Genomic DNA, 24,059 nt, shown 5'->3' on the forward strand with positions numbered 1-24,059 from the left:
GCTTCCAGTTCAGGTATGTCCAGGAGGTGACATCGCAAGTCAGGGCCCCGGATACCAAAGGGGCCAACTACGCCTCTGGTCAGCAGCACTGCCCTCTCTGGACACGGATGCAGACACACACAGAGCCACATAGATTGCTTCCAGGTCTCTTCTCAGACCTGGACAATTGCTTCCAGGTCCAGGACAATTGCTGATTGTCCTGATACTATCGAACTACCTAACTGAACTACCAAACTACCGAACTTCCGAACTGATACTACCGAACTACTCTGTCTGAATAGTAGACAGAGTAATGGAGAAAAACTAATAAAATCACTTTCTTGTGCTTCTTAAAGTTGCTTTTGCACAGCAGGCTTTGAAAAGGGTGACCCAAATGCATGTTAGCACCACGTTCCCAAGGGCCTCCATTTGTAGAGGTGGAATATTTTCTGAGTACAAACTATCAGGGACAAAGGTAGAGCTCTCAAATTCAAGAACTTGTCGTTTGGGCACTATTGAACATCTGGCTAGCCAGACACAGGATGCTTGTCTTCACACCTCCCAATGAGTAGAAAGGCCTTAACCGAAGTTACTACACAAAATCTTCCTGTATCTGCTCTACAACACAGAGTATCTGAGAAAGAGGCAAAGAGAGAGAGTGGCAATTATCTACCCTATAATTAACAGTTATGTGATTAATTCCCTGCCATGCAAATCCCCCTCCCCAGGGATTTTGAGAAGCAAGTTTCCAGGATCATAAACAAAAAACAGATTCATCAATTGTAGAATGTAATCATGAAATGGCATAAACAGTGATGTTTCTGATAAATGCTGGCATTGCTGGGCTCTGCCATTACCAGTCTTGAATAACCTATAATATGATGACTGTGTTCAGTCTAACAGATAGATTATGCCTTATCAATTACTGTAGTTGCTTGGGGTGTGCATGAAAGCTTCACGGCAGAAACAGATTGCAGAGACCTAAAATGCTGCTCCAGCTGTTGTTTCTACTGCTGCCCCAGGCCATCAGTGAAACCTCAGACGAAGTTTGTGAAGCAACAACTGACAGATATTCACGTGAATATTTGAAGCCAGGAGACCATGTCATTGGTGCAGTTTTGTCTGTACAAATTGTTACAGATCGAGGAGTGTCCTTCACTTACTTACCCCCCAATCCTGGTTTTCATAGAGCCAGGTAAGTTTGCATGTATGTAGGAGGTTGATCATCATAAGCTTCAGCATTTCAGAACCAAACTTAGACCTCAATCCAACCCAATTTACCACTGCTGGTGCAGCCAACGGGGTATGCACTGCGTCCTATTGTGGGAAGGCAGTCACAGAGGCCTCCTTTATGTAAGGGAACATTTCTTTCCTTACGTTGGGGCTGCATTGGAGCTGCACTGGTGCTGGAAAGTTGGATAGGATTGGGCCCTTAGGGCCCAATCCTAACCAGGTCTACTCAGAAGTAAGTCCTATTTTGTTCAATGGGGCTTAGTCTCAAGAAAGTGTGGTTAGGATTGCAGCTTTAATGTCATAACTTTAGTCCTGACTGTGGTCAAGCCATGCACACTTTCACAAATAATTTCTGCGACAGTGACATTGAACCAGAAATGGAAGACAGTGACAATGGAAGAGCAGACTTGCACAGATAACATGAGAGACCATCTTGCTCTTCCTTCTGGCAGCACCTAAGCTTCTTTGCTCTTCAACATTTCCCCCCAAAAACTTTACATTTGCAACTCTCCCTGTGCTTGGCGAACTGGGGGAGTGTGTGTGGGGGCAGGATGGGACAGGAGAGGATGGCTACTAATGTAAGCAAGAAATTGAAAACGACTTATTTTCATGCAGGTCAGAGATAAAGAATTACCAGCATGCCTTGGCTTTGCTATTTGCTGTAGAGGAAATCAACAGGGATCCAAGCCTCATGCCCAATGTCAGTCTGGGCTTCCACATCTACGATAATGCCTTCCAAGCCAGATTAAGCTGTGATGTCCTTCTGTCCCTGCTGACAACGGAAAAAGACAGCTTTCCCAATTTCAAGTGTGGAAAGGAACCCAGTACGTCAGTAGTCATTGGAGGACTCAATTCTGAAGCTTCTATCCAGACAGCTACCATGCTCGATCTCTACAAGATTCCACAGGTAGGGGTTTGTGGGACGAAGCATCACCAATTTACCATTGACACACAGTTTCCACAAACTACAATAGTCTCTCTCTCTCTCTCTCTCTCTCTCTCTCTCACACACACACACACACACACACACACACACACACACACACACAAGGTAGTGTTACATGATGACATAGACTATGAAAAACTCTCTTGGGCTGGAATCCTATGCACATTTTCCTGAGAGTCAGTTCCATTGATCTCAATGGAACTTCTGAGTAGACATGCATAGGGTTGTGCAGTTATTCAGGTTTTCCTGTTGGAGTATTCTACTCTAGCAGTGATTTTCAGCCTTTTTCATCTCACAGCACACTGATAAGACACTAAAATTGTCAAGGCACACCATCATTTTTTTTATTTTTGGACAAGTCACACCATGCTGCTGGTAGGGGAGATCACATCCCCCAATAGCCCCACTAATGAATTACCTCCTCTAATAAATGATCCATCAAACTTCTGTGACACACCTGAGGACCATTTGTGGCACATCAATGTGCCGCAGCACACTGGTTGAAAATCACTATAGGGTTCTACAGGTACTATAGGGTTCATATTTTTTGGGACTATGTTCCAGCATCATTTACTCTTCCAGTCTGACTCCTCCTGAGTCTAGAATGAGACATGCTGAAATGCACACTCAGATATATTTAGGATTGCTGAGTATTTGCTTCATGTTTAGTACAGGACCAGGTCATATGCCATGCAAAGCAGAACATTGCAGCTGTGTGTTTAACTCTATCCAGACCATATCTTGGGAACTCCCTTCCTGCTTTCTTTTGCATAGGACTGATGGGAGTAGGAATCATAGCCTAACAGAGTTTTCAGTTAACCATTTTTAATTCTCTTTCTTTTCAGTGAGTTGAATGGAGTGATGTAGGCTATTCAGAAGAGTGTAGGTAAAGATTCTCAAAGGATAGCTCTGGGGGAGGGGATGATTCCCAGTGGTTCCCAGTGGTATCAGCGTGTGCAAGATCCTAACTCCATTCCTTCCCCCTTCCTTCACCCTTACTCTCCTTGGACTTGTACCATAAAAAGAACTGGCACAGATCCATGGAGATCCATTGAGGTAGCAGAGTCTTGCTGCAGTCTAAGGGAACAAAAGGCCCATCACTTCAAGGAAGTCTCTGGATTCCCCCCTCCCCGGGTCGGTAACACTTTATTGATGCGACTGCATTGGCAGAAGAGGGGATTTGGGTCAGATTGGGCGGTAGAACACTGAATGTTCAACAGTGGCCAAAGTTAAGACTTATAGCTGAATCCTATTGGGCTATCCCTGCATGCTCTATATTCACAACACGTTCCAGTTGTTGCAAAGATTGCCATAAGGCATGCTAGCAGAGTCAGCTCAGGCTCTCAGTGCAAAGAAGATGACCAGATAGCACTGATGCACTACCAGCCAGCAGTAAGCTTATTTGGGGCATGGGGAGGTGGGGAGGGGATGGAATAGGGCAGAGGGAGGGAGGTCCTTTGGGTAGACCAGGCCTGGAAGGGGGGTGGAGATGATGGCAGACTCTGCCACCGAATCCAATGCTCCATTCTGAGCTGGCAAACCCAACATGTTTCTCCTCAGTTCTGTGCCCACTCAAGGGTGACTGCAGATCCAAGTAGATCCATTGGGACTGCCATAGGTCAACACAGGGTAAGGGAATGTTTGTTCCCTTACCCTGAAGAGACCTGGGGCTACTTCCCTGGCTCGACAGGATACAGTGGTAGCCATTTCGGCACTATTGTAGCCCCGGGTGCTAGGGAAGCATAGATTTGGGCCCCTATTTAGCCACAGTTTGGCAAAAGAAGCTCAGCAAAGAGATGTATCTTCTAAGCTCTCTCTGGAGAAGTTTCCATTGTTTTGGATGCATAACGGAAGAGCTCTGATTTCTAGCAAGGGTTGTTGTATCTTTCTGTAATGAATGAAGTCTTGTTCCTCCTCCCACCCCATTCAGTTTGGTTATGGCTCACTTCACCAAAGACTGAGAGACAAGGTTCAATTCCCTTTTTTGTACCAAATGGCCCCAAATGAAGCTTCTCAGAGTGAAGGAATAGTGAGGATCTTAAGATATTTCCAGTGGACTTGGATTGGCCTAATTGTTTCCAATGATGATAGTGGAGAAGTGTTTGAACGAAGCTTGAAATCCATGTTCAGCTGGAACGGCATCTGTGTCGCCTTCACAGAAAAGATGCCGTTATTCTCTCTCCACGGCTTAATTTCATCGTTACACCATTTGATTACTAAATTGGAAATGATGCCATTTCTTATTAAGACGAAAGCCAATGTGATTGTTGTATACGGGGATGGAAATTATATGTATGGTTTCCAAAGGGCGCTACATTTTTATGAAAATATAATATCACTAGGGAAGGTTTGGATCACGACTCCTCGATGGGAAATAACTTCAAAGTCATTTATCCTTGAAATAGATGTCAAATCCTTCCATGGATCCCTTTCCATAGCAACTCATAAAAGGAATGTGCCAGGATTTGAGGACTTTCTTCAGAGATATAACCCTAACCAGCAAGAAGAGTCTGAGTTTATGAAAGACTTCTGGTCTGATGCATTTAAGTGTAGGAAAAATAATTTCAGGAAATTACTTTACATTCAACGCTGCACATGGAAGGAAAAGTTAGGGACTCTTCCTAGGACTGTGTTTGAAATGAGCATGTCTGACCAGAGCTACAGTATCTATAATGCAGTCTACGCCTTGGCACATGCCTTACATGCCATTCAATCATCCTGGCTGCAAATGTTGAAAGAAACCCCTAGTTGGGAACTTCAGACCATGCAGTCCTGGGAGGTAACAATAAAAGTCGTGTTCATTGTATCATTGGGGCTTCTGTGAGCAAGTAAAATAAATAACAAATGAGTAAAGTAAATAGCAGATGGGTAAGATGCTAATCTGGATTGGGACCAAGTTGTGGTGTTTCAACTTTCAATTTCACTCTAACTTGGCTCTTCCAGACTGGTATTGTTCTCATTGCTGGCTAGCACAGATCTGTTCTGCTGAGATGTTGAATGTTACTCCTGAATTTCTATCAGCCATTTGGTATTTTCTGTCATTTTGCTCACTGTAGCATATTGAATTCTCATTTTACCAAAAGGTGCAACAATTCCCTTAAAGAACATATGGCACAATCCAAAGCAGCCGTTGGGCTGGCACACAGACTTGTGCCAGTCACTGAGGGCTGCCTCCAGCGCTATTGTGCTGGAGGAAAGGTAGGTTAGCACTGGCTGAGTCAGGCTGGCATGGGGGCTTGGGGAGGGCAGGCGGGAAGGAGGCATTCCGGAGTGGGCGGAGGGCTGGCGGGCCTGCGGGTGGGTAGTGGATGAGCAGGAGGTGGGGCCTGGATTCGGCACTTTGCCAAATCCAAAGTCCTGGGTGACCTGGCGCAGCAGTGGGTTGCTCGGAACTGTGCCACCTCTTTAGGTGGTGCAGATCACAGTAGCCCCATTGGGGCTGCTGCAGTATTACCTGGGGTAAGGGGACTGTATTCCCCTTGCCCCAGGTTGAGCTGCAGGCAGCCCCAACCCTACTCTGGATGTGGGACAGGCCAGTTGGCCTCCCCATTCCAGCGTGGGTTAGGATTCGGCAGATAGTGAAGTAAAAGAGATGCAAGTGCTTGGACTTTCTCAATGTGGGTGAGAGAGAGAGAGGAATGTGTGGTGTTGGGTGGCAGCTGACGCAGAACCGCCCTGTCAGAGTCTACTGATAATTGCCACAGTTTCCCCTATGAGGGCACAAGTTCTCCAACTGCTTACTTTGGAGAAAGTGGGTGGAGAATTCCCCCCCCTTGTAGAGGGGGCTGCAATGATTTTCTGTGGACTCCAACAGGCAGTTCTGCCTCACCTGACACCCCACAACATACATCCCTGGTGTGTGTGTCTAAGTGTGTGAAAATTTGCAAAGAACTGAAGTCAGGAACATGGAGAAGTTTTTTTCAGAGCTTAGGGAGGAAATTCTGTAACGGGATCTTTTGTTTATCTGGAAAAGAGAAGTTTTGTAGCATGAATTCATCTTGGATAAAAAATGCAAAAGGGACTGGAAATCTTAGGGTGTGAAAAATCCTTCCATGCCTGCAAGCCTTTGCCCTGGCTATGGAAATCCTGAAGTGTGATCTTCCCATCTAGCTTCACCCATTTTTGAGAAAAGTCCATTTTAACAACAGTGCTGGGCATGAGATCTTTTTCAATGAAAACATGGAATTCAACAGTGGATTTGACATTCTGAACTTGGTGGCTTTCCCAAACAAATCCTTCGGCCGACTGAGAGTTGGAGGAATAGATTCCCAGGCTTCCTTGAACCAAAGCTTCACTATGAAGGGAGATGCCATTATCTGGCCCGACAAATTCAACAAGGTGAGCGATCCAGATTCCGATTCCCTAAGTAATTACTTTTTCTTTCACACCTCTGACTCTGATAACCACTTTTCCAATATCACTGCCAAGGCATCTCACACGTATGAAGTTACTAACTTGTCAGCAGCTGACTCTGTTGAGAAGATTCTGATGAATATAATAAAAGTTGAGGGTGCAATCTCCAAATAATATACAGGGGGGGGCTGTATCAGCAGATCCCATATCCAGGGTTTCACGTATCCAAGGAAATGGGCACCCCCATTCGGCCCCCCCTTTCAAGTTCCTCGGGGCATCTCCTGTATCCATGTTGGGTTCAGGAACAGGTCTCTTGCCGGTAAGGGGGAGGAGGCCTGTACAGAAGCACCCTAATTCTGGTATATGGTTGTTGGCTTATTCTGCAACTTAGATCACAGGTACCACATTCTTTGGTCCTTGCCAACTTATTGCTGCTTACCTAAGGCTGCAATCCTAACAACACTTTCCTTAGAGTAAGCCCCTTTGAAGAAAATAGGTCTTACTTCTGAGCAGACCTGGTTAGGATTCTGCCCACAGTCTGGCTATCAGCAGAGATCAATGTGTCAACACCCCAAAATACTGAAGCAGAATCTGAGCTGAAATGTTCCTGCCTATTTTTGTACCCCAGTCTTGAGTTAGTCTTATGTTACACTGTATTATGTCCTGAACCCCTGGGGGCTGGGGGATAAGAATAAACCCTCAGTTTGGCTGTACTTGTCGTAAGAGGCGACTAATTAGATGGGACTCGTTAGATTAGGTTAGATGGGACTCGTCAGCCTGGGAAGGCAGCTCATCTGAGAGAAGGATAACTCTGATCCAAAACCTCCACTGCCTTGTGGCGACATACAGTTATGGAAAAGGCTTCAGGAGTCAAGCTCGAGGCAAAATCCGGAGCCAGAGTCCCTGAGGCAAATAATGACTGAACACAGTCACGTTCTGGCAACTCCTGCAACGCTGCTGGAACCAACCGTATTGGCCTCTGCCTTTCCATTGGACCATTTCAGCGACCTGGAGAGGGGGGATTTGCTGCATGGGTAACTGTCTATCCTCCATATCTACTTTACCCAGGCTTTGCGCACTGAAGAGGACACTCTGTTCCAGAACCACTATTGAGACCGCAATAACATAGTCTTCCGAGACTGAAGGATGACAGCAACAAATTATGTCCTGGTAAAATAATCCTTAGCCTGCACCTAGAAACCATTACTCACATTCCATTCATTGTACGAGTTTCTCTTGTTTCTATTAAGAAGAACTATCTTAAGACGGGCACTATATGAATGAGGGCAGAAAGAGACATTTTGAAATGAAATTTTTCTTGCAAGATTCCATGGGCTAAGTGGAAGACATTGCCCCAAATAACTGTACAGCAGCCCTCCAATAAGGTTCCTAGAGCAACTGTAGATATTTCATTTCCATTTATGTTTGTACAGGTGGGACCTTTTTATGCACGGGGGTTTCGTCCCCTGAACTTCCAGGACTGGGGAAATCCACGTTGTGCCAAATCAACCAGAAACACATGATTTTACACAAATTGCAGCCTCAGAGCCCATGTCTACTCAGAATTAAGTCCCATTCTAGTCAATGGGGCTTACTCCCTGGAAAGTGTAGAGAGGATTGTAGCCTAAATCTGATGCTTGGGATTGCTGGGAAGACTTGCTTGCTGGGCTGTTTTGCTTATGTAGGCTAGAGCAGAGAGAGCCTGTAGCATCTTAGTCTGAAAGAGGGGGGAATTTGGCAGAGGTTGCCTGGCAAATGTGGGTTTTTTAAAGCAATCCCCCTCTGTTACTACTGTGTGTGTGAGAGAGAGAGAGGGAGGGAGGGAGGGAGGGAGGGAGGGAGAGCGATCCTCTTTGCTGCACCACTTCTGGCTACAGAGGTTTCTCCCTTGGCTTCCCCTCTTCCCACAAGATTCTCACTGATTTTTTCGGAGTCTTCTGCACTTGCCTCTTTGATGGCTCAGGGGCTCCAAGGAGTCTTTCTGTTCCTGCGCAAGGCGCACAATCTTCCAGAGCCTCTTCCATGGCTCCAGAGCTACTTCTATGGCGATGCAATGCACAGATTTTTGCAATGTTTCTGTACCTTGAAACAGAGGCAGACACCAGCACGGGGCAAAGGTGCGTGCGACTTTGAATTGCCCCGCCCCATTCTCGTTGAGATAAAGCCGCAGATAAAAAATCTGTATATAAACGGTTGTAACTGTATAACATTTTAAATGACAGGGCCATTGTATCCTGGATAGCTATGCCCCAGTCAAACCCATGCTGTTATTGGACATTTGTGTCTGTTGTTTTTGTACCCTGAACATTTGTGTCCCAATATAAGTATACTTATATTTGATGTGTTTTTTTATTTTTATTTTTAAAACACCAAGGTAGAGTTAGGGCTGGGATAAGAGGCTTAGCATATATAAAATGGGGGTTGCTGCCCAGTTATATTTTATATATATAGGTATTTATAAAGGTATTTTGTTTGTTGCCCAGTTTTAGTGGGATGCCAAAAAAGGGGGGTGCGCACACACAGACACAAAAACTAGATGTGAATATCCAGGGATGACAATGACCAGGATACATTTGACGAAGGCACAATCAACATAGGGTACGATGTGCTTAAATGCACAGGTACATTCAATAAGGTTAAACTGCATTTGCTTCACATTATGGTCAGAAGTTGCCACATTCTGCCTGCTCGGAGAGATGTCGACCTGGATACCACAGGAAGGCTCGTGAGGGAGAACCATCCTGCTGCTATGACTGTCTGCAGTGCCCTGAAGGGACTGTGTCAAATTATACAGGTAGGTGACTCAGGAGCTTCAGGAAATATATGGGGACGTTGAATAAAAAAGGGGGTTACCCTTCTCGTTGGCATTCTTTCAAATTTCTATTTGACATCATTTTTCATGTAGTAAAGCCTCTGAGTAGCACCATTCCTGGTACAGAAAGGGAAATCTCAGTGAGTCGACTAGCAGAAACTGGCATGTATGTGAAGCACTGCTGGGGATGTGGGGACCAGTAGGCCTTATACTGGTAGCAGCACACCACAGACAGGTGAAGAGGCTGGCATCCATGGCATGACAGCCATGCCTCATGGTCCCCTGGCATATCACACAGGTAGGATTGGGTCAGCAGTGGGTTGAAAATGTAACCGATCTTCTAAAATTGTCTCCTTTTTTCAGATGCTTATCAATGCGACAAATGCACTGTAGGTAAGTATCCTGTCAAAGATCAAAGCCACTGCATTCCTAAAGGCATCACCTACCTGGCATATGATGGAATTTTAGGTCTCAGTTTGGGCTCCACTGCACTTGTTTTCGCTCTGCTCACAGGCTTCGTGCTTGTAACTTTTATCACACATCGAGACACGCCCATCGTCAGAGCCAACAATCGGGATTTTACTTACCTTCTGCTCATCTCCCTTTTGCTCTGCTTCCTTTGCTCCTTCCTGTTCATCGGACGACCTGGCAAGGTGACCTGCCTTCTTCGACAGCCTGCTTTTGGAAATGCCTTTTCTCTTGCTCTATCTTGTGTGTTGGGCAAAACCATCACTGTCATTCTTGCGTTCACAGCCACAACCCCAGGAAACAAAATGAGGAAGTGGGTGGGGAAAAGACTATCTACTTCCATCATCTTTGCTTTTTTTATTGTTCAAGTTGGACTCAGTGCAATCTGGCTGTGCACTTCTCCCCCATTCCCACACCTTGACATGTTCTCTCTACCTAGGCAGATCATAATGGTATGTAATGAGGGCTCAGACACCATGTTTTACCTTGTTTTGGGCTACATGGGCTTTCAGGCCGTCATCAGCTTCACCATAGCCTTCTTAGCCAGGAAGCTGCCTGACACTTTCAATGAAGCCAAGTTCATCACCTTCAGCATGTTGGTCTTTTGCAGTGTGTGGGTGTCCTTTTTCCCAGGCTATCTGAGTACAAAAGGCAAATATGTGGTGGCTGTAGAGATCTTCTCCATTTTGGCCTCCAGTGCAGGACTGCTCCTTTGTATTTTTGCCCCTAAAATGTACATTATTTTGTTGAGGCCACAAATGAACACCAGAGACCAGTTCTTTAAGAAAAGAAATTATATGAAGTAATTCAGTAGAGCAGCCTTTCCCAAAATGTCTGTCGCAACCCACTGTTGTGTCAACCTCACAAGCTCATGTGAGGTGGGTCCTCCTGTTCACACTCGCATCCAAATAACTCCAAATAGGAGCCATTCCAGAGGCATTAGTGACCCTGCAGGGTTTGTCTGGGTCACACCAGGCCAATGACCCTCTCTACTGGCCTCCACAGGCCTCCGAATGGCCCACACAAGCTCCCAAAACTTCTAGTTTGTCTTCGAAAACTGGAAGTGGCTTTTGGAGGCTTCTGCAGTCCATTTTGGGGCCTGTGAAGGCCAGTAGAGTGGGCTGCCAGCTCGGGGCAACCCTGAATAGACCTTCCAGGCACCACTGAGAGCATCGCAACCCACCATGGAGGTTTGTTGTGGTACCAATAAGATTGGGAACCGCTGTAGTAGAGCATTTTGGAACACAAGCAATCCTTTCTTAGAAACTAACTGCAGAGAAGGCAACAATAGGAGCGAGCCACTTTATCTAGACAAGAACAAACTGAATCACTTTTCATCAAATTCAAAGTGATCAGGATCACTTGGCCATCACCAGTCATGACAGGCTTATCTCTAAAGTCCAACTCTTAAGATGGAACTCAAGAGGAATTCATCTCAAATCTTGCTTTATGTCCTGTGCAAAAACATGAGAACATGGGAAGAGCTAATATGTTTCAAGCCCCCTCCTCATTTGCATAAGTGCATGAGCACATGGTAGATGACCTTTGACCTATCACACAAAAGCATCATGGGGCAATGTACTTTAGGTCTTGCTTGTACACACATGCAAACACACCTGTCTCTTTGAAACCATGGGGAGGTACCATCCAACCATCCTACGTTTTATTTCTACCGTCCTACATATTATTTCTAGAAACATACGTAAAATAAATAATACTGTGTAACACAGAAAAGTTTATGTTCAATTTTTAATGTTCTACAATTCAGAGGTACTGATTAAAATGGAAATCTGACGGGTTTTTGTATCATCAAAACATTTTCAGTTATCTTTGTGTTTGTGTTTTTATTAATCCAATATCCTGTGCATTGTAACATACATTGTATCATACTTCTGCCTACATTTTGGAGTAGAGTACCTATGGATGCAGTGCCAAAAATAGCAACCTTTTTGAAATTCTCACACTGAAATGAATTTTAAAAGCATTAAAGCATTCAGAGAAATATAAATTTGTTCACATTTTATTACAAAGTACAATTTTACCTTGCCAGTTCCTACTGAGAATGCCCTGAATCCGCATATATGATCAATACTAGAAACCACATTCCTAAGCAAATTTAAGGTATTTTTTTTTGTTACATTCCACCACTTTGGATGTCAACTTCTGATCTAGAAGTATCACCTTTCCTATTGTGACCTTTTTCTCAAGTACGTCCACTGAAAAGGGCAGCTGTGCACAGGAGTGGGCAGCTTGCCCCATACTTAGGAGTTTGTTCAACACCATCCTTCCCCAAACTGAGCCTCTTTTCTGGGGCCAAGCAGGTGTGCATCCACATCTCAGCCATCTCAACTTCCAATGGGACAGGACCACTGTTCCATGATCGCCATGGCACTCCAGCCAAGGCCCATCCCATACCGTGAAGTACTACTAGTTGGGAAAACCTTAGGGTAACTGCTCTTCCTCATCGGAGCTAAGTGACACCTTGCATAATGGATTAACAGCCCAGCAGTCCTATCCAGCTCCCTCCTCCACCAATGCAGGAGTGCCAAAACTCCCCCATCACTAGTCTTACTTGTATCTTCTTCTCCAGGGCTTCATTGTGTCCCTCAGACTGCCCCATCTCCTGCCAGCCTTTCCTGTCTCGCAGGGCCTGTCCTTGTAGTGCTGGGCTACGGCTATTGCTACTGGCTAGGGCAGGCCGGTCAAATCACAACTCAAATGCCCACTGTCCAAATCTGGACCGCAGAAGCAATTTATCTGGCCTCCATTATAATTGGGCTCTCATAGCTTGATAATAGGCTTTTGTTTATATGCTTTTAACAATGATAGTAAATTGGACTTATTCCTGGGTAAGTGTGGGTAGGATTGCAGCCTAGTAGTGCGAAAAATGTTCCTGCTTGATGATGTCACTTCCAGTCATGGCATCACTTCTGGGGGGTCCTGACAGATTCCCATGCTAAAAAGCGGGTCCAGGTACTAAACATTTGAGAACCACTGATATAGAGTAATTCAGCACAGGTGTTAACATCAAACTGGAATTACAGGTGTCTGGGAAAATTGAATCTCCTCATTCTAGTTATATCAGGTTTTCTTGCTTAGAAGAAAGATAAACAAAGATTTGCACATTCCCCTTTTTTTCCTGTAAGCAGGTGAGTTTACCTTTCTGATGAAATCTTACAACTCTTCATGCAATTCACATTTCAGGATCTTACCCAAGAACTTTCAGCATGTCATGGCCCTGCAGTTTGCTGTTACTGAAATCAACAATAATAAGAACATAAGAACATAAGAACAGCCCCACTGGATCAGGCCATAGGCCCATCTAGTCCAGCTTCCTGTATCTCACAGCGGCCCACCAAATGCCCCAGGGAGCACACCAGATAACAAGAGACCTCATCCTGGTGCTCTCCCCTACATCTGGCATTCTGACTTAACCCATTCCTAAAATCAGGAGGTTGCGCATACACATCATGGCTTGTACCCCATAATGGATTTTTCCTCCAGAAACTCGTCCAATCCCCTTTTAAAGGCGTCTAGGCTAGACGCCAGCACCACATCCTGTGGCAAGGAGTTCCACAGACCGACCACGCGCTGAGTAAAGAAATATTTTCTTTTGTCTGTCCTAACCCGCCCAACACTCAATTTTAGTGGATGTCCCCTGGTTCTGGTATTATGTGAGAGTGTAAAGAGCATCTCCCTATCCACTCTGTCCATCCCCTGCATAATTTTGTATGTCTCAATCATGTCCCCCCTCAAGCGTCTCTTTTCTAGGCTGAAGAGGCCCAAACGCCGTAGCCTTTCCTCATAAGGAAGGTGCCCCAGCCCCGTAATCAGCTTAGTCGCTCTCTTTTGCACCTTCTCCATTTCCACTATGTCTTTTTTGAGATGCGGCGACCAGAACTGGACACAATACTCCAGGTGTGGCCTTACCATCGATTTGTACAACGGCATTATAATATTAGCCGTTTTGTTCTCAATACCCTTCCTAATGATCCCAAGCATAGAATTGGCCTTCTTCACTGCCGCCGCACATTGGGTCGACACTTTCATCGACCTGTCCACCACCACCCCAAGATCTCTCTCCTGATCTGTCACAGACAGCTCAGAACCCATCAGCCTATATCTAAAGTTTTGATTTTTTGCCCCAATGTGCATGACTTTACACTTACTGACATTGAAGCGCATCTGCCATTTTGCTGCCCATTCTGCCAGTCTGGAGAGATCCTTCTGGAGCTCCTCACAATCACTTCTGATCTTTACCACTCGGAAAAGTTTGGTGTCATCTGCAAACTTAGCCACTTCACTGCTCAACCCTGTCTCCAGGTCATTTATGAAGAGGTTGAAAAGCACCGGTCCCAGGACAGATCCTTGGGGCACACCGCTTTTCACCTCTCTCCACTGTGAAAATTGCCCATTGACACCCACTCTCTGCTTCCTGGCCTCCAACCAGTTCTCAATCCACGAGAGGACCTGTCCTCTAATTCCCTGACTGTGGAGTTTTTTCAGTAGCCTTTGGTGAGGGACCGTGTCAAACGCCTTCTGAAAGTCCAGATATATAATGTCCACAGGTTCTCCCGCATCCACATGCCTGTTGACCTTTTCAAAGAATTCTATAAGGTTTGTGAGGCAAGACTTACCCTTACAGAAGCCATGCTGACTCTCCCTCAGCAAGGCCTGTTCGTCTATGTGTTTTGAGATCCTATCTTTGATGAGGCATTCCACCATCTTACCCGGTATGGATGTTAGGCTGACCGGCCTATAGTTTCCCGGGTCCCCCCTCTTTCCCTTTTTAAAAATAGGCGTGACATTTGCTATCCTCCAATCTTCTGGCACCGTGGCCGTTTTGAGGGACAAGTTGCATACCTTAGTCAAGAGATCTGCAACTTCATTCTTCAATTCCTTAATAACCCTTGGGTGTATGCCATCAGGGCCCGGTGACTTATTGATCTTTAATTTATCAATGAGGTCTGAAACATCTTCTCTTTTAACCTCTATCTGACTTAACTCCTCGGTTAGGAGGGGCCGTTCGGGCAGCGGTATCTGCCCGAGGTCTTCTGCCGTGAAGACAGATGCAAAGAACTCATTTAATTTCTCTGCCATCTCTAAGTCTCCTTTTATCTCCCCTTTCCCTCCCTCACCATCCAGAGGGCCAACCGCTTCTCTGGCGGGTTTCCTGCTTCTAACATATTTGAAGAAGCTTTTATTATTCCCCTTAATGTTGCTGGCCATGCGTTCCTCATAGTCTCGCTTGGCCTCCCCTATCACCTTCTTACATTTCTTTTGCCACAGTTTATGTTCCTTTTTATTCTCTTCATTAGGGCAAGACTTCCATTTACGGAAGGAAGCTTCCTTGCCCTTCACAGCCTCTCTAACTTGGCTGGTTAGCCATGCGGGCACTCTCCTGGATTTAGTGGAACCCTTCTTTCTTTGCGGTATACACCTCTGCTGGGCCTCTATTACTGTTGTTTTAAGCAGCCTCCATGCACTCTGGAGAGACTGGACTCTTTTTACCCTCCCTTTCAACCTCCTTCTAACCAGCCTCCTCATTTGAGGGAAGTCCGCCCGTCGGAAGTCAAGGGTTTTTGTTAGAGATTTGCCTGGTATTCTTCCCCCAACGTGCACGTCAAAACGGATCGCAGCATGATCACTGTTCCCCAATGGCTCAGTAACGTTTACATCTCTAACCAGGTCCTGCGTACCGCACAAAATTAAATCCAGAGTCACCTGTCCTCTGGTGGGCTCTGTGACTAGCTGATCTAAGCCACAGTCATTTAGCACGTCAAGAAATCCAGTTTCCTTATCGTGACCAGAACACAAATTGACCCAGTCAATATGAGGATAATTGAAGTCCCCCATGATTACAACCCTGTCCTTCCTTGTCACCTCCCTGATCTGTTTCCTCATTTCAAGGTCCCCATCAGATTTCTGGTCTGGAGGACGATAGCACACCCCCAGTATTACATCGCTGCTCAAGCCTGGTAATTTAACCCACAGAGATTCTACGGTGGAGTCGGACCCACCTTCAATCTCTACTTTGCTGGATTCTATCCCTTCCTTAACATAAAGGGCCACCCCACCTCCAACACGCCCCTGCCTGTCCCTCCTGTAGAGTTTATAGCCCGGGATTGCGGTATCCCACTGATTCTCCGCATTCCACCAGGTTTCCGTTATGCCCACTATGTCAATATTTTCCCTTGTCACCAGACATTCCAGTTCTCCCACCTTTGCTCGTAGACTTCGGGCATTCGCATAAAAGCATTTATACATGGAATGCCCCAGGATGGGCTGCTTATTCGCTCCTTTGTCCCCGCATCCTCTCATTGTGCCAAACTGTCTATCACATCCCATCTCCCTACCTTTCCCAATTTCTTCTCCTACCCTGCCTTTGTCTTGTTGTTCTCTAACCTCCCCATCCTCATCCCATAGGGATGAGGAGTCCCGAACCGGATGCCCCTCGGCTCCTGTCGGCCTTCCCCCAGGGATCAGTTTAAAAGCTGCTCTGCCACCTTTTTAATGTTATGCGCCAGCAGTCTGGTTCCATTCTGGTTCAAATGGAGCCCGTCCCTCTTGTACAGGCCCCGCTTGTCCCAAAACGTTCCCCAGTGCCTAACGAATCGAAACCCCTCCTCCCTACACCACCGTCTCATCCACGCATTGAGACCCCTGATCTCCGCCTGCCTAGCTGGCCCTGCGCGTGGAACAGGTAGCACTTCAGAGAACGCTACCTTTGAGGTCCTGGCTTTCAGCTTCCTGCCTAAAAGCCTAAATTTGGCCTCCAGGACCTCCCAGCTACACTTGCCCACATCGTTGGTGCCGACATGCACCACAGCCGCTACCTCTCCCCCAGCACTGTCTACCAGCCTGTCTAGACGAGAAGTGATGTCCGCAACCTTCGCACCAGGCAGGCAAGTCACCATGCGGTCCTCACATCCGTCGCAAACCCCCCTCTCTATGTTTCTAATAATCGAATCCCCCACTACAAGAAGCCCCCGACCCCCCTCCCGCCGAGGAGTATCCCGAGTGCGCTCGGATATGGGCCCATCCCCTGGAGAAGGGGTCCCCCCTAGGGGATTGTTTCCCTCCTCTCCAGGATGACGTCCTCCAGTCCCGAGACTTCCCACCCGGGCAGCCGAGGAGCTGCACGCCTGAGGTTGGGACGAAGCCTGATCGTCCCCGGAAGTCTCCCCACGGTCCTCCTCTGGCTGCCTGCGCTTCTCCAGGTCGGCCACCAAGGCTTCAAGGGAGCGGACGTAAAATCCTGACATTTTACCCAATGTCACTCTGGGTTTTCGCATAACTAACAACTCCTACATGAAAAGGATAACACATTTCAGCACACTACAGTTGCTTGCTACAGGAGCAATCATAAAAACCAATTACAACTGTGACACAGATGAGAGGAAACTGTTGGCCCTTGTTGGGGGAGTTGACACTGAAACCTCCATCCATATATCAAACCTTGTCAGTATCTACAAAGTACCACAGGTAGGAATACTTGTTGGAAGGGAGCGGGGAAAGCAAAGCCATCAGCAAAAGCACCCTTTCCTATGGTAAAATATCCCCCCACCAGGGTTAGTTGCAATCAACTTAGGAGGCAGAGGCTTGGTTAAGAAATACTTTACTCACAGTTCACAATTGCTTACATGCATCTTCCGATTGATCAGAGGCAGTGTCACTAGGAAGGCTGTGGAAGGCTGATAAGGATGGCCTGGCAGGCAAGGAGTCCTGGCAGAACACATACTTCTCCTTTGGCGGGTGTCGGAAAAAGAGTGGTGTGGAAAAGGGCAGGAAGGAAATAGTGTTAAGGACCACACCTCCCTCTGGGACCAGAGTGGGGCAGGTAGATGGTTTCAGGAGACTGGACAGTACACTGCCCTCCAGGTGACTTAAAACTGAATTCTGGATTGGATTGATGTTAATATCATCTAGGACTACTTTTTAAAAACAATTTTGTTTAGCTCACATTGATTGAGGGTGGATTATAAAAAATGAAAACATACAAAGCTTTTCATGAAAAGTTCAGGGAAATATTTCTCTGTTCATAACTACAGTTCACGCCTTGTTATCCACTGGGGTTCTGTTCTGGAACCCCCAGTGGATTAAAAAAAATCAGTGGATACCAAAGCAGTGGAAAAATAGTGTTAAAGACCCCTTTCCAGGTTTCTTGACCCTCCCTTATCACCCAGAATTCATTGGTATAGAAGCTATACCACATTCAGCCACTAGATGGGGTGAATAATGGAATGTAATGGAAAGAAATTATATAATAGTGTGAAAGAAGGAAATAGGGTTTTGATGCTTTTTTCCTTGTTACCAAGGCATTTAGAGGAGGATCTCTGCATCACTGGTGAGTCAAATCAGTGGATAGTAAATCATTAGATGCTGAGGTCCCTCCTGTATTTCCATTTTTTTAATTTTTAAACTTGATTCATTTCAGTTATATCTGTTTCAAGATTATTACCTTGGCATGGAGAGTTGTGCCTCCATGGGGATATCGAAAATTCTCTTGAGATGTGGCCAAAGATTCCCTTTCTCCAGAGTAAGGAGCTTCCTCAGAAGGAAGATAACTCCTCCCTAAGAAAGCTCCTTTTGCCAAAGGAAGTTAACCTTTGGCTGCATCTTGATACTCACTTCTATTTTCAGACATTTTTCTATGTTGACCCACAGAAGGCAGAACCCATAAGAGCATTAAACACTCTTATGGCCCAGTCCTATGCTGGGCCTATGGAAGCGAATCTCATGATCTACTGTCATTAGTTCTGTTATGGCAGCATAAAATGTGCGCTACAATTACGTTCTTCAGAGCTGCCAACTCAAAGAGTCGGAGAGGTCCATGTGCCTATCAGTGGATCTCAGGCACCCACTGAAGCAGGTATGGTTGTGGCAGGATCAGTTAGGGGGAAGATCAGGGTGGGGATTGGGGAGCAGGGGGCAGCTAAATTATCATTCTTCACACATCAGAAGACTTGCAAATATGGAAGAGATTGCGCCAAAGTCTCACATGCAGAAATCCAAATTGAAGCTTGCCTTGACTTTGTGCTTGGGCAACACTTTGCAAAAGATGTCACCCCAATTTTTTGTTGTTGTGATTCCACACATGCTTGTGCAACAACCCAAAATGCCACCTTCTTGCTTAGAACACAACCCAGAGAGATGAGGGATCTCAGAATGGATCATCAGTTTCTTGTGGAGTTTGACCTTAAGATTCTCAAGATAGGGGAGGCATAATTATCTCTGGGAAGAGTGAAGATGAAAATCTCCAACTGATTCCTGCCATTTGTTTCCCTCTAGCTCAGTTTTGGCTCATTTGATCCAGGGCTGACTGGTAAATCCCAGTTCCCTTTCTTTTACGGCATGGTCTCAAGTGAAGCCTCACAATATCAAGGAATCGCCCACTTACTCCAGCATTTCACATGGAAGTGGATTGGCCTGATTGCCCCAGATGATGACAATGGAGAAAGGTTTATGCAGACTCTTACGGCATTGCTCACTGAGCATGACCTTTTGTGTTGCTTTCACTGAAAGGGCAATGACAACAATATCAGACATTCAAGAAAACTTAAGCAAATTGAAACACTGAACAGTACTTTCTATAAGAGTGAGGCCAATGTTGTGGTTGTATATGGAGTTTCCCGCGTCCTCGTGGCTTTAACTATATGGATGGATAACAGTCACAAAGCTGGACAAATGGCTCTTATAGGGAAAGTCTGAATCATGACTGTCCAGTGGGATTTCACTGCAGTGGATTCTCAAGGCCTCTGGTTTCTACGACCCTTCCATGGTGCTTTGTCTTTCACAAGCCACACCAAGGATGTGCCGGGGTTCTGAGATTTTCTTCAGACTTTGAATCCTGGGCATACCGCTATTAATGGTTTCATGTGGGAGTTTTATAGGAAAGTCTTTCAGTGCAGAACTTATTATTCTGATGTAAGTGACTTGGATAATGAGAGAAAGTGCGGAGGAGAAAAGCTGTTGGAGTTGCTCCCAGGTGCTGTGTTTGAATTGAGCATGTCTGGCCAGAGCTATAGTACCTACAATGCCATTCAAATGGTGGCACATGCTTTAGCTAAAATGTACTCATCTAGTGCCAGGTACAGAAATGTGAGAAAAAGAGAACACCTGGATTTGCAAGAGGTGCAGCCATGGCAGGTAAGCTATGGTTGAATTATTTGCATGAACTGGTCAGATTAGGTGCTATCCACTATGTCCTCCAACATAGTGATTCTCAGTGATTTTTTCTATAACCCATAGTGTCAAATATATATTATGTCATATTTATTGTGTACAGCAGGGGTGGGCAAACATTTTGGCAGGAAGACCGCATTGTCTCTCTGACACTGTGTCGGTGGCCAGGAAAAAAGGAATTAACTTACATTTCAAATCTGAATAAATGTATATAAATTTACATAAATGAGTACATTAGAGACAGAACTTATCTGAATGAATGAATTTTACTGAGTTTATTTATAATACACATGAGAAGTGTAATACAGGCATGTAGAACGACATGAGAACTATGAACTGTTTGACACACGCACCTCTTGCACAGTGAAAACATCCAGACCAAGCCAGGAACACATGGAGACATACGTTGTTCAGAGGCAATTGGGGGGGGGTTAAAATAACACCCAGGGAAAAGCAGAAAACACATGGAGACTATAAAAAGCCTGGCTCTAACTTGACCCGCAGCTTGCATCTGGAGGTGTGACCAGCAGTAGCTGGCCAGAATGGGCTCCAACAGTCTCCGACAGGGCCCTAAGTTTCAGTTCTCTTAAAAGCAAGTGACTCTAAGATACCTGGCAACGTGCACCATAGTACATTCCTTGCCTCGCCAAAGTCCTACACCAAGGTCAAACAGTAGGTTAGGTTATACTATGACCAACAGAACTTCCTTCTTTTCTCTTTACTTTGCAACCAGCTTCCTGTTACACAAATGCTGATTTTATAATATCATTTTGACATGCCAGATGCAAGGGAGTGGCAACAGGACATAGGCATCCTTGGCTGAGATATAATCTTCTCTTATATTCTTAGAATCCTGTGATACATAATACAGAGAGAGAGAGAGAGAGAGAGAGAGAGAGAGAGAGAGAGAGAGAGAGAGAGAGAGAGAGACCTCAAAATGAACAAATAGATATGAGGCACTTCAGGTTCATTATTCACTAGGGCTCCTCGGCTCCCATTTCTCTGACATATACAGATAGAGCCCCAGTATCTGTGAATTGTGCAACCACAGATCTGGCTCAACACTGGTTCCTGTTGAGCATACACGTCCCTTCGGGAGCTTCCCTGGGCCTCAGAATGCCTTATATGGCATTAAAAAGTCACTTATATAAAAAGTCCAAAAAGTCCAAAAAGTATATTTTTGGCTGAAACAGCCATTCTGAAGCCCACAAAGGCAACAGGAGGATGTGTGCTTCCTTTTAAGGGCTTCAGAAAGCCCTCCAGAGGGCATCGGAGCTGCCCATTGGAGGGCTTCTGGGGCCAAAGATTGCAGATTTGATTATCCACTATTTTCATTAACCTGGGAGGGGGGTCCAAGAACGGATCCCTGTGGATACCGACACCTCAACTGTATTTCCTGAGCACCAAATATCAGGGATGAAGATCAGGTGGTGGCTTTCATATACAAGCCTTCGTAGTCTAGAACCCCAAGAAACATCTGGCCAACTGAGATACACTCTGCCTGCCTACTGACCCACTAAAACAGTGGTTCCCAAACTGTGCCATGGTGCCCCAGGGTGCCACGGCACACTCATAAGGGCACTGAGCGGCATCTTCCTGGCTCGCTAGGCTGAGATTGCACAAAATCTCATGCGATCATGTGAGAATCACATGCAATCATACCACAATCACGTGAGAGCTCAAGAGATTCCACACGATCACAGCATGGCAATCCTGGAAGATAAGGCCATGTAGCCCCCTATGAGTGTGAAGGGTGCCGCAGTGAGTTTGGGAACCACTGCACTAGGGGGTAGAACATGCTTTAGCAAAGTTCCAACACAAAACGTTTCTGCAGCTATTCTACAAAACAGAGAACCTCCGAAAGCCGCAAAGAGGGTAGTGATTATCGGCACTATAATTAGCAAACACATGATTGAGGCTTCTCCATGTAAATCCCCCAAGAATTTTCAGAAGCATCAGTCAGAATCAGAAACAAAAAACAAATCCATCAGTTGCAGAACTTGAGGATGATATTGTGTCTCTTGTAAACACACAAATTGCAGGGCTCTCTTATACCCAACCTGGAATCATCAGCGCATCAACATTGTTCAGTCTATGCTGTGCATTCAGCCAGGTGAATGAAGTTTCCAAGGTTGAAGCAAATTTCAGGGACTTAAAATGCTGCTCCTGCTGTTGCTTCCGTACCTGCCTCAGTTTATCTGCAGTGTCTCAGAGACAACCTGCAAAGCAACAACTCGCAGATATGCATATGATTATTTGAAGCCGGGAAACCATGTGATTGGTGCCGTTTCATCTGTACATTTGGTTGCATATCCAGAAGAGTCCTTCAAGACCTTACCCCCGAATGCCATTCAATACACATACTCGTAAGGCTTTCTGTAGTTTGAACTTCAAGCAGATATGAGATAGCATGGGTCCATGGTCAAGAATAGTATCTTAAACTTACTATGTGCCACCGACAAAACAATTGTTCACTGCATTCTGGGTACAGAAGAGTGGAGTCACATGGAGACACTTGACCACAATGCACAGTCATGGATGGCTTTTAATGCACATTGTGCACACCTTGAGGCTGCAAACTGCTACATGAAAAAGTTGTGGGATAGGACATCTTTCTTTCTGGAGTATCACTGGGAAATCTGTAGGCTGGAACATGTTGTACTTGTGACGAGAGTGTGACACAAGTCCTCTCTCTTCTGACTGGCAATACTTCAGCCTGAATAATGTTAGCCATGATATTTTTTAGCAAATTTCAAACCTGTTACTCTACCAGAACTTTGGAAATTTTGTGTTGGTGGGAAGAGGTATGGGGATCTACTCATGTAAGCAAGCAATTTTAAATATCTTATTTCCACATAGGTCAATTAAAAGAAATTACCAACATACCTTGGCATTGTTATTTGCTGTTGAAGAAATCAACCAAGATCCCAATCTCCTACCTAATGTCTCCCTTGGCGTACACATCTATGACAATGCCTTCCAAGCAAGGTTAAGCTATGATACCCTTCTGTCTCTCCTGTCTGGAAAAAAAGACAGCTTCCCCAATTTCAAGTGTGGAAAGGAACTCAAGATATCAGCAGTCATTGGAGGACTCAGTTCTGAAGCTTCTATCCAGCTATCCACCATGCTCAATCTCTATAAGATTGCACAGGTAGGAATGAGTGGAATGAAACATCAAGTCACCATGTCCAAAAGGCAACCAAAATACTCTCTGTGAACTACCACAATTGAGCATGGGAATAGGACCCAAGTCCAAACATGAAATTCATTTGTGTTTCATATACACCTTATACACTGAGGGCACAATCCTGTCCAGCACTAGCATAAGGGTGCCAATGGGACATGTGCTGCATCCTGCAGTTGGATGTCACTCATGGAGGCTTCCTCAAAGTAAGGGAATGTTTGTTCCCTTACCACAGAGCTGCGTTGCCCTTACGTCAGTGCTGGAAAGCATTGGCATAAGGGGTTAAGATTGCGCCCATAGCCTTTTATACTATATTTTAAATAATTTTCTTTTTGCATTTTATGCAACCTATCACGTGATGTCAGGTGTTGAGTTTTCCACTTGTGGTATCATGTAGGCACCCAAAAAATGTTGCAGTTTTCAGAAAACTTTGGATTTCAGAATTCTAGATAAGGGATCCCTACCCTTTAGTAGGATTTTCAGGATTGAGTGCAGTATGTGAAACACCTTTGTATAGCTTTGCAAGGCTTATCGGAGTATGTTTCTTTAGAGTTCAGATAATTCTTGATTCAATTATAGCAGTTTACCTTTCTGAACTAATCTGAATTGCATCAAGTTCAGGACGAAAATGCATCCATACTGGATCTCCTATTTAGGATTGCTGAGCACTGGATTCTAATGAAATGCCTGCATTACAGTTGCATGGCCAGTTAAATCTAGAGTATAGAGCTGAGATTCCAAACCAGCCTGTTCTCAGAACTGACAATGACGAAAGACCATTGCATGATAAATGGCACTGTGTCTGTTTGAGAAAACAGACTCGCTCCCCTTCTGCTTCACGTTGCATTGGTTCTTTTTCCCCTGTTAATGATTTTCATATGTTTCAGTGAGTTGGATGG

General features: G+C 45.3%; 1 protein-coding gene across 1 annotated transcript in view; it reads left to right on the forward strand.

Moving 5' to 3' along the window:
* Window positions 1-1,080: 1,080 nt before the first annotated feature.
* LOC136652451 (vomeronasal type-2 receptor 26-like) overlaps window positions 1,081-24,059 on the forward strand; it is a 29,722-nt gene continuing 6,743 nt past the window's right edge. The window contains exons 1-2 of the mRNA XM_066629393.1: window positions 1,081-1,174; window positions 1,878-2,119. Coding sequence (XP_066485490.1) covers window positions 1,081-1,174; window positions 1,878-2,119 — 336 coding nt within the window. The remainder of the gene's footprint in view (window positions 1,175-1,877; window positions 2,120-24,059) is intronic.

This window comes from Tiliqua scincoides, chromosome 5 (assembly GCF_035046505.1).
Source record: "Tiliqua scincoides isolate rTilSci1 chromosome 5, rTilSci1.hap2, whole genome shotgun sequence".
In the NCBI taxonomy this organism is placed as follows: domain Eukaryota; kingdom Metazoa; phylum Chordata; class Lepidosauria; order Squamata; family Scincidae; genus Tiliqua; species Tiliqua scincoides.